This window comes from Maniola hyperantus, chromosome 17 (genome assembly GCF_902806685.2).
Source record: "Maniola hyperantus chromosome 17, iAphHyp1.2, whole genome shotgun sequence".
Taxonomy (NCBI): Eukaryota; Metazoa; Arthropoda; class Insecta; order Lepidoptera; family Nymphalidae; genus Maniola; species Maniola hyperantus.
In genome coordinates, this window is record NC_048552.1 from 7,786,666 (window position 1) to 7,802,576 (window position 15,911).

General features: G+C 35.8%; 1 protein-coding gene across 2 annotated transcripts in view; it reads right to left on the minus strand.

The window, feature by feature from the left end:
• The window catches only part of ATP8B (ATPase phospholipid transporting 8B), a 71,789-nt gene that overhangs the window by 42,315 nt on the left and 13,563 nt on the right, over positions 1-15,911 (minus strand). The window contains exons 1-2 of one of the 2 annotated variants that reach the window (XM_034977483.2): positions 12,216-12,488; positions 2,382-2,666 (exon numbers count right to left, since the gene is read on the minus strand). In XM_034977483.2, the coding sequence (XP_034833374.1) occupies positions 2,382-2,439 (58 nt within the window). In that variant the 5' untranslated portion in view covers positions 2,440-2,666; positions 12,216-12,488. Of the gene's footprint in view, positions 1-2,381; positions 2,667-12,215; positions 12,489-15,911 lie in introns of those variants that run through there. The other variant, XM_069504274.1, reaches the window with a different exon arrangement.

Here is a 15,911-nt window from a genome sequence, read left to right on the forward strand (position 1 = left end):
AGAGATAAGTACTAATTTTCTCTTTACTAACTTTTATTATTTCTACAATAGCGGATTTGTGAATGTAGAGTAGTAAGAGTAGAGAGAAGACTTCAACGTCAAAAAGAAATCGCACTTAATGCTACGTAAAACAACTTTTAAGTAAAACAATATTTTATCAATAGAAAGAGAACAGTATTAGGCATCATCTGATAGGTAATTAAATACACTGTCAACATTAATTTCAATCAATTAATACCTATTTGATTTAATTAATAAAATATACTTCTCCAGCTTGTTTTACTACGGCATCCTAAAAGGTCGTTTCGCCTAAGACATCGAGGAGGATGTAAACCTACACAAAACAATGGACACCATTGCTGGTAAAGCCTCTGAGATCGCAGTGAAGTATGCACGAATGCAACGGGCCCACCATTCAGCGTGCGTACTTTGTAAATAACATCATCATCATCTAATCAACTGATAAACGTCCGCTACTTGACATAGGTATCTTGTAGGGACTTCCACTCGCTGGTCTTGTACCGTCTGATTCCAGCGCGGCGGCTCCCTTCGACTCGTTTGATGTCGTCTGCCCACCAAACCCCCCACGGGTTTGCTAACGCTGCACTTTCCGGTGCGAGTTCGCCATTCTAGCATCTTGGAAACACAACGTCTATCGATTTTTCAAACTATGTGCCCTGCCCATTGCCACTTCAGCTTTGCAACTCATTAACCTATGTCGGTTAGTAACTCATTAGGGATGATGCCTAACTAGTCAAATCAGCAACTTTTTACCAAACGTCAAAACGCTCGCTTAGAGGGAGCTGTATGAAATATATAGATGTGACGTCATTAACATTTGACGTATGTTTATGACGATGATATATTTCTCTATCGCCTACTGAGTGACGCTGAGTTTGTAAAACTTGTAATATAAAAAGATGTAGTAAGTAGGTTCTTACAGTACCTACGCGACGGAAAATAATGTACATACCTACATCGACCTTTAGAAGGAGAAGTACATACTGTAAATAAAAAGAAGCATCCAATAATGCATTATTGCATGGTTTTTAGTGCAGGAAAATCATAAAAAATATCGCGTTCTACAATCTACACTAAAGAAGTTACGAGTAATCAAGTAGCTAGTATATTGAGATTATATGGGTGTTAGCACTATATGCACGTCTTGCTGTTTCATGCTTAGATCAGCGCAATGCAACTATGCGTCCCATGAAATCCAGGCGACCGACGCGACGCGACGGGTAGGCATAATATTTCGCTCTGTTAGCTGCTTTCTCATATTTTGCTGCATTGATGAATAGGCGAAGCTACAATGAGCCATACTTGAAAACTGCGACAACGCTTGCTTTGTGTTTTGCCATTTTAGTTTAGATATTCGGGCTATTTTGCTATCCCGATTTCTTTCAGTCAATACGTTTGTAGTAGGTATATTTACAAAGGAGTTATGGTTATCTGCTTTTTTTTTGGAAATTAGTATGTATTTCAATTTTTATACATTTCGACCGGTTCTTTTCAAATATTCATTTTTTTATCTACGTAATTACGTATGTTGATAATGCCGGCTAGAGCCAACTTACGCAATGACAAAGCCGACGAGAAGGGAACTAAAGGTTAAGGACTTGAGTGCGAGGGAATAGATAAGTGCTCACTCAATGTTGGCTTCTCAAGTCTATGTCAACAGTGCTGGCCAGAGCAAACGAAATGACCAGCAAAGGTAAAGGTATGACAAGTGAGAGAAGAATTCTCTTCACGTACGAGCATTGACGATTCCGAGTTTGTCTCACATAGGTAACATCCTTTCGAGCGCATAATGCCCGAAAGGATGGTTACGATTATATCATAATTCATAACCTAGCAAATTATTAAAATTATTCTCACTATTTACTTTGTTAAGCTATTGATAAAATAGTGACTTATTTATAAAAAAAAAAAAAAAGCTTCCGACGAATTGAGAACCTCCTTTTTTTGAAGTCGGTTCAAAACAGAGATTTTCTGTGTACCAACTACCACTACCTATGTTACAGAATTCTGCGGAAAAAATCGTGCGGCATTTCGCAGTGCTGCCAACCTTAGTAAGTACTTACTAAATACCTATTAATCGCAACAAATTATACAACATTCGGACTTATCTTTTGGGTAAATTAAGTTTTTGCAGTTAGGTATCCTCAAACAAATTAATCAAAAAATATAGAAAGTACAAAAATGTGTCGTCTCCCACAATCACTAGTAATACCTGGTAATAACTACCTACTATGTTATTACTTCACAGTTAAATTATTATGTTTCTCGATTTTGAGTTTGTAACAATGTCCAAGGGTGACCTTAGAGAGGACAGGTTTTTAACCGTGAGAATGGCTCACTGTATAAAGCATAGGACTTACCTTGGCCATGTGTTCTCGCCGAGGACTTTCCCATGTCGGCCGCACCATCGACACACATACACACTTACACTCGCGCGCGACACTTAACACTAAACACTGTGTACTTATACTTATTAGGTCGGTGTAAAACAGGCGTATAAAAGTTACACTTTAAAATAATTTAAGGCCACTTGAGGGTTGCGATCGGTCTCCTATGGTGTTGCAGGCAGTAGGGTGGTATTATGTCGTGCGGAGGGCCGCGCGGTGCGATCGGCATCCTGCGGTCCAACTTTGCACTTCACTTTCCTGGAACAATTAAAACCAATATTACTTACTTACGTAGGTAGGTGACTGAAGTGGCACTAAATTATACATTTTTAAAATTTTAGTATTATGCTATTAAGCTAGTGGGTAATACTTTTTAGGGTTTCGTACGTCAAAAGGAAAAACGGAACCTTTATAGGATCACTTTATTGTTTGTCTGTCTGTCTATCAAGAAACATATAGGGTACCTACTAGGCGAGTCTAACTCGCACTTGGCCGGTTTTTTTCCGGTAGTTGGTGGCATTAGTAGTTACTGAAATAAGCAGGTGTCACACATGGACGGACGGACTTACCACAAGAGATCGTTTTTACCGCTTTGGTACGGAACCCTAAAAACCACTGCAAATAACGATGAACGACAACGAAACAAGAAACAGGCATATTATAGGTACCTACTACGGGCAATTAACTGTCTGTTTTTCAAAAAATTACATCGACGTACAACATCATTTGTGTTCGAGCTAAAATAGATGCGTCCATCTGAAACCATGCCTAAATCCAGACTTTAACAAACCGATCGATTGCTTAGGTGCCAGTTAGGTATATTAAGTCCGGTTATATTATGGTCCACGCTACAGATCATCAGTTTTGCGTTATATTTCAATTAAAAGTGTATTATGATAAATTGATAACTTCTAAAATTAGATTTAAATGGAAGAACTATGCCTTTTCTGGTTAATGAAGCAAATAAAAATAAAAATGATATTAGTGTACAAGTTAAAAGTATTAATAGGTGTGTGGACGGTGCATGTTTTAAAAATTCTTAATATGTATTATGTTTATTTTGAACTACAAAACATTGTGACCTGGCTGCAATGGATTTTAGCACACACATACCTTCAAGTAACAAGTAGCTTATCGTAATAATAGTCTTTCAGAACCTTCGATCAACAATGCACAGTTTAACCGTTTGCATTAGTAAACGAATAGGTAAATAATTGTTAATTAAGTGACTTTGAAAACCACAGGCCACAAATTGTTCTCATATTTATCATGTTTCTGGTGTAACGATTATAGCATCGGCATTTCATTTGTTATTCTATGGTTGAATAATTGGGTCTTGGACTGTAGTAATACTAAAATGATGTGATTTTGATAGTGGTAGTTTATGGGGCTAGAATTAATTATTAAAGAGAATAATTAAGAAAAATCATGATCTTATTTATTCTTAACATAATTAATTATTAACGTCACGCTTTACGGAAAGCTACACACACACACACACACACACACACAATGCATAAACGACAAATATTTTTCAATTTTTTAACATAAAAATAGAGTAATTTCTACTGGAAAATATTTTTTATGTTAATGTTAATTTTTTTTTAAATTGTCGTTTAGGCATTGTGATGTGATTGTGATAATGATTTTTTAAATTATTCTCTTTAATAATGAAATCTAGCCCCATAAACTACCACTACACAAAAAAAACACATCATTTTATTACTACAATCCAAGCCCCACAGAGGACTCTCCGTCACTCGCTCCTACAAACAAAGTTTGGTTCTGATTTTTTAGAAGCAGAACTTTGATTTCATTATGCCATTTTATACGTCTTCAGATAAATGCCAGTAATATATTATGTAACTTTTGTAGCTTTGTCTGTAGTAGAATATCCCTTCGTTTTCTAACTTCGAATATATAAAACTAAGCTTAGGTGGTAAACTCACGTAAACTATTGTATAGTAATGTATAAATGAAAGCAGAAAGAATCATTTGAAATTACGTTCATGTTTCAAATGAGCTCTGAAAGTAAAGTTGGTTGTAGAGCAATCCCACAAATAGAATAGAAAAAAAATCATGGCCAATAGAACGGACACGAGAGCGAGCCGTAAATTAAAGTAGGTAAGTATTGCCTCCGCCTAGAAACGAGGCAAGCAGTTCCTAATGAGACAATTTAAGTTGATTGGCAGAATTGAGATGCGTTGCTTGATATTGTCGTAGTGTAGCACGGCCGACAAGTGCTCTTCGGAAAATAACGACGTAATGGCTCGAATGGGCACGTGATGATTGACGGTTTAAAGTGATTGAACGCGAAAGAATGATTCCTTAATGCTGTTCAAATTAACAACTCTTCATCATTATCATGAATCATGATCAACTCATCGCCGGCTCACTACTGAGCACTGGTCTCCTCTCAAAATGAGAAGGGTTTAGCCATAGTCCACCACGCTGGCCATGTGCGGATTGACAGACTTCACATGCCTTTGAGAACATTATTGAGAACTCTCGGGTATGCAGGTTTAAGCACCGTTAAAGCAAGTGATATTTTATTTCTTTCTGCTTTTAAGAAATTAAGAACAACTCTTAAACATAATTAATTATTGAGATCATGGGATTTGTAAAGCTTAGCTAACTATAGACACAATAACAACATAACATACACTGTATGTTCTGAAATTTTTGGCCTCTAAGTATTAAGTATTAAAGTGTTCCATAAGTACCTACTTAACAAGCACCTAAAGAAGTGAGTTATGTTATATATAAATATGACCCCTACGTTGCCAATGTGCGATACGTGCAATTCGTGATAACAACAATTATTATGACTCTACAATACCTATGCACTTGAATATAAACATCACACTGTAGGTGTTTACAATCTCTATGGAAGCACTACTATGCCTGATTAATTTTTAAAGTTTTACATTACAAACTGTCTATCTACTGAAAGCTGACCTGAGAGTGGGAAATGGCGACTGTAAAAAACTTAGGTCATGTATCCCTGTACATATTCTGTGCCAGTACGACGTAGGTACGTATAATTAGGAATGAAGGTATTTGAATGTTCTTACATTTGACGCAGGTAGTCTTAGAGTAGCCCTATTTTTAGGGTTCCGTACCTCAAAAGGAAAAACCCCTTATAGGATCACTTTGTTGTCTGTCTGTCTGTCCGTCTGTCTGTCAAGAAATCTACAGGGTACTTCCCGTTGACCTAGAATCATGAAATTTGGCAGGTAGGTAGATCTTATAGCTGACATTTGGGGAAAAATCTGAAAACCGTGAATTTAGGGTTAGATCACACAAAAAAAATTAAATTGTGGTCATGAACTAATAATTAGTATTTTCAACTTTCGAAGTGAGTGACTATATCAAGTGGGGTATCATATGAAAGGTCTTCACCTGTACATTCTAAAACAGATTTTTATTTATTTTTATGCATCATAGTTTTTGAATTATCATGCAAAATGTCGAAAAAATACGACTGTAGTACGGAACCCTCATTGCGCGAGCCTGACTGGCACTTGGCCGGTTTTTTTCTTTGATATTACGTCGCCACAGCCAATTATTTGACGTATCGTCAATAATCAGGATCAAATCGGTTTGATCCTGATTATTGACGACTTCCCTCACTCTAGTTCACTCTACTAATGTCTTTTATGTGACGCTTTATAGCATCTGTGTAATCACACGGTTTAATCTAACAGTGATTTAACCACCAGCTTATACGTCGCGTAATTACTGGGATTAATCGTTTACGTTGGATGTATTAAGATTAGAGACTACAGTAAAATAGGTGCTAGGTATTTATTGTTCTCACTAGCAATCTCTCTTTGTAGACGGTTTCAATTGTTCCATATTAAGTGGAACTGTGAACCTAACAATAATATGTTTATGAGTTACTAGCTGATGCCCGTGACTTCGTTCGCGTGGAATTAGGTTTTTTAAAAATCCCGTGGGAACTCTGATTTTCCGGGATAAAAAGTAGCCTATGTAACTCTCCAGGTCTTTATCTTTACCCATGCAAAAAGTCACGTCATTGTCAAGCCGTTGCACTGTTGCGACGTGATTCAAGGACAAACCAACGAACAAACACACTTTCGCATTTATAATAAGGGTACTGATGACTCTTGATGCCTAAATTAGGTAGGTATGTAATATTTATCTAGGTAAAAAAGGTCCATAATGAAAAGTACCAATATAAAATTAATCTTTTCAATTTTACGATACTTAACCCGTGGCCCTATGCACATTATAGGAGCGTGGTAAGTCGAATTAGTTTACCACATATCTATAGATATACCTAGTAACTACTATGTAGTAAGTATTATCTAGTAGTAAATTACAAAGTAACCCAAATCATACAAACTAGGAAGGGAACATATTAAAGGAGCCTCTGACTTCGCGGATTTTTCATACTAAGTGATAGATGATGACCGCAACATCGTCTGTGTGGATTTTGGTTTTAAAATCGACAGCTACAAAAATTACAAGCTCATTGATAGAGTATACCTACTTGTTGGAAATACTCTTGTTGGATTTGTTTGGCCAGTTGAATGATTTCTTCAGCCCAGTAAAGTGTGTGAGAGCCCAGCTCAAAATTTGTTCTTACAATCATGGATGCTAAATAGTAAAGACTCACTCGTATATAATAAGTATCTACTTGACCTTGTTAGCATTGAGTCCTTGTTGATTGTGTCCATTGTATGCAGTCATTATTACAGAATCTCAGTAGTAAAACACGCAAGCGAACATAATATTCCATTGAACGTCATAACTAGGCTATAACATAACTTACGTGGCCAGAAAAATATAAATAAACATAGCTTACAATAAAATGAGATAATTTATAGATTTCTGTAAATCTAAATAGCTTAATTACGCTCGTTACCCTGAGTAATAAATAAAACTACTTATAAACTAAAAGCTGTGAAAAATGACTGAATTTGAGAATCTTATTGGATTTAGATAATAATAGAGCAGCTTCAGTGGTGCACGAAAGGTTTCCGTATTTATAAACTCCTTCTGTACTCGATGTCTTCATAATTTAACTTCCAACTTTACTTAAGTTGTACCTACCCTATCTAAGCGGCAAAGGGCAAAATATGCGAGTAAGTGCAGGCTCAGGTCAGCAAAAAAAGGACGACATTCTGTCAATTGCTAGGTTTCCGTTCTAAACTCCTTCACGTAGACGATGCCCCCCCATAAATAAACTTTCAATTTTGTTATTGTATACTATTTGACGCGTCCACGTCCTTAAAGCAATTAGATTCTCATGCTACAATATTTGGAGTAACATTACGTCATACCTAAAGCAAGGTTCGACGCAGTTAGGCGTTGACTAGATCACGTTAGATAATTTAGCAGATCACAGTATTCTCATTGGCAAAATATGCGAATAGGCGCAGTTCTTGATTAACATTTAAATTATTATAAGGATGAACTCCTTCACGAAGTCGATGTCCCTAATTCAACTTCCAACCACTATTTGACGAGTTGTCGTCTTGAAAGCAATCAGATTCTCTTGCTATACCTAATATTTGGAGTAACATTACGTCATAATTCATAACTCATAATATAGCAAGAGCCGACGCAATTAAGCCTTGACTGGATCACGTCAGAAATTTTTACAGACGGAAAATGTGCGAATTAATGCAGGCACGAGTATTTAGCTAACATGAATTATATGAGGCCATATTCTGTCAATCGCTGGGTCAGAAGAGTTCAAGGATATTTGCGATATTGCCGGTCAACCATTATGGATTTTGAATAAAACTTTCACTATGATTAATGATAATGATCTTAATAAAAGAAAAGGTGACTGACTGACTGACTGATCTATCAACGCACAGCTCAAACTACTGGACTGATCGGGCTGAAATTTGACATGCAGATAGCTACTATGACGTAGGCATCCGCTAAGAAAGGATTTTGGAAAATTCAACTCCTAAGGGGGGAAATAGGGGTTTGAAATTTGTGTAGTCCACGCGGACGAAGTCGCGAGCATAAGCTAGTGAATTATAAAAGAAAATTGTCGACTGGTACTGCAAAGCGCGACGAAGCACCTCTTATTCCTCTTATTTAGTGATAAAAAGTGGCCGCCGCACGCACCGTCCGCGTCTTGAAAAATTCAAGTACGCGGCCGAACCTTTCTGATTTTAAGTGTAACGAAGTTGAAAGCATTGCACTAGCAATGCCTTCAACTTCTTATAAGTGCTTATACTATAACTATAAGCATGCAAAGTTGCATGCAAATCCGTTCAGTACTTTCCTCCGATTAAAATTTCCAAAATGTATTTATTTAGTAACAGTTTGATTATAAGTACCTACTTATATACACAATATCATAAATTTAATAATATAGTACGTAGTTACAAGTTACAACATAGTATATCGTGTTTCTAGTTATACCTAGCTGATAAAAGATTTTATTGTTCTTTTTGGGTGTGATGAGGTTACATGATCACACAAACTGACATAGATAGCTATATTATCCATTAGACTGCAATGTAGATTGTATGTAGAATCTACAATCAATAAAATTACTAGGAATACGGAATGTTTGTGTAGGTACGTCATATTGTGTTTTAGATACGTTTGAGTAAACAGATAAATACTGACTCACAGTAGTGAAACTTTTTCCGACTTCAGTCAACATTGGTCAATCAACAAAGTCTGCGGTAAATTTTCATACAGAAAGCTTTAACGTTTTTCTACCCGTAAATGTAGTCCAATTTTCATAATTTTTAGAAATGGTGTAGATATTATAATGAAGAACTATGCTCTTACGTTTTAATTTTAAAGTAATGTTGCTTATGTTAAAAGTTACTAGCGTCTATATATCCATATTTTTGACCTAATACTTTCTTGAGTATTTTTATTTTTTTTAATAAAAATAAATATCACCCGAAACAATACTTCAAGAATAAAATGTAGGCAAATGTCTACTGGACTTGCAATTCTCTATCTTTCACGAGAAGACAGCGAAGCGGTGAAACAGATAGCATTTTTGAAAATACCAACTCGGGTCCATCGATATAAATGACAAGACATGTCCAAGAGAACAAATTTTTTCACGTTTTTGGAACCAAATAAATCAGCGCCACCTCTAGATACTAATGAACGACCCGTTTGAAATCCAGACGTTACTGAGGTTGTATTGGTGCTTAAGCACCACTAAATCGGTGCCATTTTGTTTGTTCAATGGCCCTGTCCATACGAAGTAATATAATATAAGTCATGCTCGCGTCGCGTTTTGTCACTAGACGAAAGTCTAAATAACTGGTCAAATGCGTCAGAAAACAGAATACCGTGGCTCTACCGCGGTTGTTTGACAGCTACAATATCACGATCGCTTATGTTAATGCTCGCTCACTTTTGGCTACAATGCATTGTTGCAACAAGAATCGCACAATTCAGCCAATCAGAACAATTGAGATTGTAATAATGATTGATGCAGGTTTTAGACAATCGCCCTGCTGGCGACGCGTGGTTATGATCAAAAAACCCCATCTTACACTAACCAAAAAGAAATAAACAAAGTTTTTTGTTGTTAATTTCTCATATTATATCTAGTCTATGTCTTCGAAATCGCACCGACCACATTATCTGTAGTCGATAATACCTACCTACTTAGTTAATGGTCTCAGAATAATCGTGATAATTGTGTTTATTACTTCATACTACGTGCTAGTATACGAAATTTTTTCAGATTTATCAATATAGTAAATTTTAGAAATTAGGACCTAGGACATTCAACTCGTAAGTCCCACTCGAAAGCGTTTGTCATTTTTTTCTCACGTTTCTTGTTCAAGAGGTCAGGTTTTCTTTTTTTTTTAATTTGAAATACATGTAGGACGTAGGTACAATATATTGGTAAAAAGTTTCTTAAACTGTGCCAAAATTCAACGGTGTCAATAGTAGGTAAATATAAATAACTTAAATAGTTACTAAATAAAATGGCTATGACACATGGACGGACAAACAGACGGACTGTATTAGTAGGTCGACAAATGCAACATGACTTCGGTACCACCGAATTTGAAATGAATTTCGATCTCATCATCATCTTAGGAGATGGATCAAAATTATATTATATGTTATTCCAAAATCTATACTAATATTATAAAGAGGTAAAGTTTGTGTTTCCTAGTGGTTAGGACGTCCGCCTCCTAGTCTCCACTAGGAGGCGGACGTCCTAACGGGGATTCGATCCCGGGCACGCACCTCTAACTTTTCGGAGTTATGTGCGTTTTAATTAATTAAACATCACTTGCTTTAACGGTGAAGGAAAACATCGTAAGGAAACCTGCATGCCTGAGAGTTCTCCATAATGTTCTTAAAGGTGTTTGAAGTCAACCAATCCGCACATGGCCAGCGTGGTAGACTATGGCCAAAACCCTTCTCACTCTGAGAGGAGACCCGTGCCAGTGCCGTGCTGTAGTGAGCCAGTGATGGGTTGATCATGATGATCATGATGAAAGTTTGTAAGTTTGTTTGTAGGAAGTAATCTCTGGAACTACTGAACCGCTTTTGAAAAGTCTTTCAATAGCATAATATCATAAATACTAGAAAAGACAATCACGAGTATTTCGAATGAATGAATGATTTACTAATAGGTACAATAGGTTGAAATTTTGCCTTGACTCAAGACCGGTTTAGTGTCTCAAGACTCGTGGGATACTAGTCAGTCAACCTGGACTCGGCCTAAGTAGACATAATAGGATAAAACTTTTGTTGCCGGTCAAGGCTAACCACTACTCAAATCAAACATAGGCGCTTGTAAAGGGTAGCCAGTGGAAATATGTAATATTCTCAGTCTACATAATATATTAACGTGGAATATGTTATATTTGACATTCAAACGAAAGCCTCATATACATTATTTCCAAGACATTTTGTAATAAAACCTATATAATATATTGCAAACAACTCTGTTTTTATATATTGAATATAACGACAGCATGAATTATAGGTACCTACTGTGATATTTTTAGTTTTATAAATAAAAATGTTTTCTTTTTCATAAACTAATACCTACCCTAAATAGTAGGAGGGACCCTAGACGGGACGTTGCGTGACAGACAGGCAGACAACGAAGTGATCATAATATAAGGGTTCCGTTCCTCAAAAGGAAAAAAGGAACTCTTATGGTATCAGTTTGTTGTCTGTCTGTGTGACTGTCTGTCTGTCCGTTGTGTCTGTCAAGAAAACTTATAGGGTACTACCAGTTGACCTAGAATCATGAAATTTGGTAGATAGGTAGGTCTTATAGCACAAGTAAAGGAATAAATCCGAAAACCGTGAATTTGTAGTTACATCAAACAAAAAGAAAACTAAAATGTGTTCATTAACAAATAAAGTATTTTTTTCAAAGTAAGATAGGTAACTATACTAAGTGGAGTATCATATAAAAGTTCTTTACCTAACATTCTAAAACAGGTTTTTATTTATTTTTGTGCATAATTTTTAATTTATCGTGCAAAATGACGAAAAAATAGCCGAGTACGGAACCCTCGGTGCGCGAATCTCACTCGCACTTGGCCGGTTTTTTTCTAGAGATGCGGAACCTAAAAACGCACTGAATTGTGAAACTCCTTTTTTTTGTAAGTTAGTTAAAAAAATAAGTTATTCGATAACGCTGATATACATAATTTACATACGTTGTCAAGAACAATTTGGGACACGGTGAGATAAAAAGACAATTCAATTTAGGTAACAAAGTTTAACCGGGTTTGCGTTCAATTTTGTTCAAATAAACAATAATAAAAATTGAGGCTAAACTAAAAAAATTAATGGTCAACTCACATAATGATAATATTAAGAAATATCTTAAATCCAGGAAAGTTTTCACAGTCACCTTAATACTATCGTCGTATACTATCGTTTTTTGTAAAGGATTAGAATAGAATCACTTTCGTTTCGGCACTTTAGGTGATACGAAAAATCTGTTACTACTACATCATCTCTACATCTGTTAATACTAAATCTGTTAATAGGTATAAGTATTCGCGTATTTTATGAATTTGTCGATTGAAGGCAAAGCGTGCTGCTCGCGACGGTGTTCTAGACGCACTGTTTTGATAGCGTAGTGTATTTTAGCGTAGCACGTAACAGCAAACCCCAAGGTGAGTCGGTGTTGTATAGCGGCTGGCGCATGTTCCCACTTTGGATGTAAAGCTTTGGTGAACCTCTTCACAATGCTGCATATTAATTCGCTAATTCAACACTGAACAAGAGTTTATAGTATAGATAATAGCTTTCACTTCGTCTAAAATGTAATTATTCAATGTACAGCTAGTTTCTACTAGCTAGCTGCCTGTTAAAATTCTGACATTTTATTTTTAATTTATACCACTTTACATAATATAGCAATTGTTCCTACTTATTTATTACCTACCGCATATAAATAGTTTAAGCTTGTGATCTGTCTGCCCGTCTGTCACAGGCGTTTTATTCAGAAAATATTATATTCATTAGAAACAATGATGACCATTCATTGTAACTATGAATACCAATACTGCCGTAATAAATTATTTCAAGATAAGACTTCGGACTTGTTGGTTTTCCCGACAGAACGGCACTATACTCAAGTCTGTGTGAAACGTGAATCATCCCTAAAACTTCCACAAGAATCCAAGTGTAACTGATAAGAAATCTTGTGCATTTCTTCAATGTCGATCTTTACATTTATAGGTGCGAATAAAAATAGTACCTACTAATAGCAAAAGTAAGCTAAGTATTTAAGGAAATCGATTTCCGTATCGGTGACGACATCAGGCCGTAGTGCGGTCTTGGTACGTGTGCACTTATGGTACCTACGCGCGGAGTGGGTGTGTGACTCTTGCGCAACTTTGCTATATTGGCCTTAACTTGAATGTGTTAATGGTGCTTTGATACGTCAGCACTTGTTAATATAAATAGAAAAAAAATCGAAGGCATATTGGGCATTTGTTGTTACAGAAAAAAAAATGGAAAAATCCTTTATTTTATGATAAACCAAAATCACAAAAAATAATTTGAATTTAGAGTTAAATATAGAAAAATATGAAAGAAAATGTTTGTGTTCTTGTAGAAAGGTATATAGGACGTTGTATTATTTTATGTTGGATTATTTATGTAGGCTACTTAAAGGAAATCAATCTAAACTGTTCACTAGTCGTCTAATTACTATTACTTAATTGGTAATTGCAAAAATATTGTTCAAATAACACATTATCTAACACAACCTAACCATGGATTTTGAGCCCTTATATCTTGTTTATGCAATTGTCACTCAAACTGTGCTCAAACTAAAACTAAAGCAATCTAAAGAAAATATTTTTATCTAACAAATCACACTAATTTGGAACTTGTAACGGTTCATCAATTTCTGAACCCAACCATGTATGGGATGTGATCAGTCTCCTTTTTTACAAGGTGCTTTCGAATCGTCAAGTGAATTTACCGCACTGGTGCGGAAGATCCTTCCTATCGAGAAGAACCAGCAATTAACTCTTCAAAACGTCTGTAATTACAATGTTACATGACATTGAAACCTACCTGACATTACAACAACCTTTGTAAAGAAAAACCGACCAAGTGCGAGTCAGGTTCACTCACCGAGGGTTCCGTACTACAGGGATATTTTTTCCACAGGTGGCACGACAAGTCAAAAACTTATATGCATAAAAATAAATAAAAATCTGTTTTAGCATGTACTGTTTAAATGTATGAAAGAACTAAGAAGCTCTTTCAGATTATTATGATACCCCAGCACGGCTAGCATGGGCCGAAGATAAAAATTATATCCCCCGATTTTATCCACTAGACAGGAGATAACATTAACTTCTCCACCCCTCAGAGCACGGCAACAGGGGAGAGGAGAAGTTTATCCCCGTTTGACATTTCACGGGGACTCCGGGGACTATTTATCCACCGTCTATAGCATGGGGCCAAATAAAAGAAGATAAACTGTCCTTTTTTGACATTAGAGAGGGATAATTTTATCATCGAGATTTGAGGTGGGTATAAGAACTTTAACTCAATTATTAAAAGATCAAAAAACATGTCTCGAGCTTTCTTTATTAGTTTGAAATAGAGAATTTAGATGAGCACGTAATTAGTGATGGAAGTAATCCTTTTGAATTTCCCGACGCTGAGTTCCGACACTTGTTTCGGATGGACAAATATTATGTGCTGTACTTATGCGAGCAGTTTAATGAAGCACTAAAGCCGATTAATTCGGAGGATGGATTCATAAAAGTAAGTAAGTACTTACCTATTACCTAAAACCATCTTGTGCAAACGAATAGGTACCTAATTTAGGTTACCTACTTAGGTAGGTAGTAGGTACCTACCTACAAATAGGTCCTACATGCGGCTATTCCCTACTTATCCTACGTCCTCACATCTATAAGACTCTTGGCAGATGGTAGTTACCAGTCAAGGTCATGGGATAACTATTGCCCGCGACTTCTGGATTTAGGTTTTGAAAGTCCTGTGAGAACTATTTGATTTTCCAGAATAAAAAGTAACCAAGTCAAGGTCATGGGATAACTATTGCCCGCGACTTCTGGATTTAGGTTTTGAAAGTCCTGTGAGAACTATTTGATTTTCCAGAATAAAAAGTAACCAAGTCAAGGTCATGGGATAACTATTGCCCGCGACTTCTGGATTTAGGTTTTGAAAGTCCTGTGAGAACTATTTGATTTTCCAGAATAAAAAGTAGCCTGTGTCCATCCTCAGGATGTAAGTTAACTCTGTAGGTACTAAATTTCATCTAAATCGGTTAGACTGTTGGGCTGTGAAAAGCTAGCAGACAGACAGGCAGACACACTTTCGCATTTATAATATGAGTATGGATTATTGGAAATATAAAATAACACTATGTCTCATTATAATAAAATCATTTATTTGAACAAAATAGGCAGGAGTCTAATTTAACAAAACAATTCTTAAATTAAAATACCTAACATATTAACTGAAACAAGTTACACACCTATATCATAGTTAAATATTGATACACAAACTCAATAACACTTTATAAATTATAATGGTTCATCATAAGTGTTTTGTAAGAGTAAATATATTATACTTTATAGACCATTTCATTATATCCTCTTACTCTTAATTTATTATTATTGAAAATCATTAATATATAAATTGTATATTTCAGAATTCCAATGGAACAACCAAAGGACAGACTAGAAAATGTAACAAATAAAGAAATCTCACATATCTATGGATCAAACCAGACTGCTAACTGTTGCCCGACAATAAAAGGGAAAAAGGGATGTAATAATAAATACATATTTGCATTAAAATACATTTCTTTGAGTACCTATTACCTAAAACCACCTTGTGCAAACCCGTCCTTATATCTACTACTACTACTAGGGTTCTGTAGGGTACCAATGGGACCCTATTATAGTCTCAGCTCTCCGTCTGTCTGTCTCTCCTGAAACGTAACAGGTTAAAGTTGAAATTTTGTATTTCTATTGCTGCTATAATAAAAAATAACAG